At 53.6% G+C, this 1,907-nt stretch overlaps 1 protein-coding gene across 1 annotated transcript in view; it reads right to left on the minus strand.

Annotated features, from left to right (window-relative positions):
* The window catches only part of TMEM222 (transmembrane protein 222), a gene marked incomplete at its 5' end in the record, with an annotated part of 3,255 nt that extends 1,706 nt beyond the window's left edge, over positions 1–1,549 (minus strand). Inside the window, 3 exons of the mRNA XM_010140382.1 lie at positions 36–132; positions 760–791; positions 1,465–1,549. Of these exons, the coding sequence (XP_010138684.1) occupies positions 36–132; positions 760–791; positions 1,465–1,549 (214 nt within the window). The remainder of the gene's footprint in view (positions 1–35; positions 133–759; positions 792–1,464) is intronic.
* Positions 1,550–1,907: the final 358 nt, after the last annotated feature.

Raw genomic sequence — 1,907 nt, forward strand, 5'->3', positions numbered from 1 at the left:
GAGCCGCAGGGCCCACCCCAGTGTCGGGGCTGTACCATGCGGTGCTTGTACTCCTCTGAGGCATCGTGCACGGCCGTGTCCCAGGCGTTGGGAGCGGTGGAGTAGACTTTGCTGGGATCCAGCTTCCAGTACCTAGAAGGGTGAGAACAGATCACTTTGCACCTTCTTGCTCTTCCCAGCAGGAAGATGCTTAAAGGACGTGGGGAAATCCAGTGCCTCTGGAGGCCGCCAAGCCCAGCACCCTATGGAGGGCAGCAGGAGCTACTGCTCAGCACCCCAGAGAGAGAAACCACAGACCTCGGGGGCACGGTCTGAACTCTGAGCCACTGTCACAGCCTGTGATATGAAACCTTCCAGCCATTCAAAACGAAAACCCAATCTGACAGAGACACAAAACCCAGGCACCTCGCTGCCTCCCCCCAGAAATCGTTAGCGGGATGTGAGTGATGACAGTTTGTTAGTGCAGCACAGGCAGCGTTTACTCAGGGCGCTTGTTGTCAACGTTATCTTAAAAAGTTTTAGCCTTTTCTTTTCTTTTTTTAATGAAGGTGCCACACAGCTTTGGTTATTAACACCATCGCGTTGCTGTCACGCTTCTAGAATGATTTAATTTAACGTGGTGTCTTGACAAGCAGAGAGGCAGCAGCCAGCGGCATGAGCAAGGGCACCTGGACCACAAGCAAGGTGATATTACAGCACGTCTGTCCCCAAAATTAATGGACCCTGATTAACATAATATGAACCAAGGAGAACACTTACTTCACTGGCTTCCCAAAGGCCATGTTGTCTTCCTACAAAAAAGGAGAATGGTCTCAAGAGGGTGACCCCGCACCCTCCTCCTGGCAGTCTGGGGCTGGACAGCCCCGCTGGCACGGCGGGAGAAAGCGCCACGTCATTCCGCAGCCCCAGGACACTAATCCCACCTGCGTGTCAGCATTTGGGTATTAGTTGTTTGTGTTTATACTCTACACACGCTGACATCATCCAGCTGCATGGTGGAAGCACCTCGGGCCCCCTCCCTTCTATTTTTCAATACCTTGTTAACTCGCAGTTGTAAGTGTCCCAAAATTAAAACTTACTTTCAAATCCACTGGATTACAAAGCCGTTTAGAAGGCTGGCACGTACCTGATGCTAAACAGCACATTGAGGAAGCTGGAAGGCAGCTTCTGCTACTCAGAATTAAGAGAGTTTATATCCAAAATTCCCAGTTAAGAGCCTAAACGATAATTTTTTTCCCCTCTGCTCACCAAACCAGCCGCTATCTATCACATCCCCCAAAAAACCTGCACTGGACACCAGCCCACAGAGTAACAGCCAACATCGTGCTCTTCAGGACCATCTAAAGCTGCTACTTGGCAGAGCTTTGAGCTGCAGAACAGAAGGGATGGCTCAAAAGTCACAAGGAAGGTGTAAAGCAGCCCAAGCAGATTCTGCTTGAGGATCCGGATCCGTCGCCTACTCACCGAGACAAAGTACGGCCCGGCGAAGTCCCGGATGACGCCGGTCGACGTGCAGATGCCCATGTGGCCGATGATGGGGAAGAGCCATCTACCGAGGCAATGAGCAGAGCATCAGGTGGAGAGATTCGCCCCCCTGATTGCAGCAGGGGCTGCGGGAGCGGCCCTGCGGCCCCAGCTGCACAGCACGGGATGGACAGACAGACACCGTTACTGTGTTGTATGGAGCAGGGGGCTGAAAGCAGTGAGCCAAGGCCAGGCAAAGACCGTGAGGAATATGAGGAAAAGGGAATCACATGGGGAACACTTGCCGCCGTGCTGACAGGTCTGGGGCAGCGGGGCAGGCAGACTCCAGGATTTCAGTGTCAGGGGTGGCAGCTAGGGAGAGCGTGAGACACCGCGCACACCCCGGGCCAGCGTCTCCCAGGACAAACCCCTTTGTGTACCCA

Source organism: Buceros rhinoceros, unplaced genomic scaffold (genome assembly GCF_000710305.1).
Source record: "Buceros rhinoceros silvestris isolate BGI_N320 unplaced genomic scaffold, ASM71030v1 scaffold32067, whole genome shotgun sequence".
In the NCBI taxonomy this organism is placed as follows: Eukaryota; Metazoa; Chordata; class Aves; order Bucerotiformes; family Bucerotidae; genus Buceros; species Buceros rhinoceros.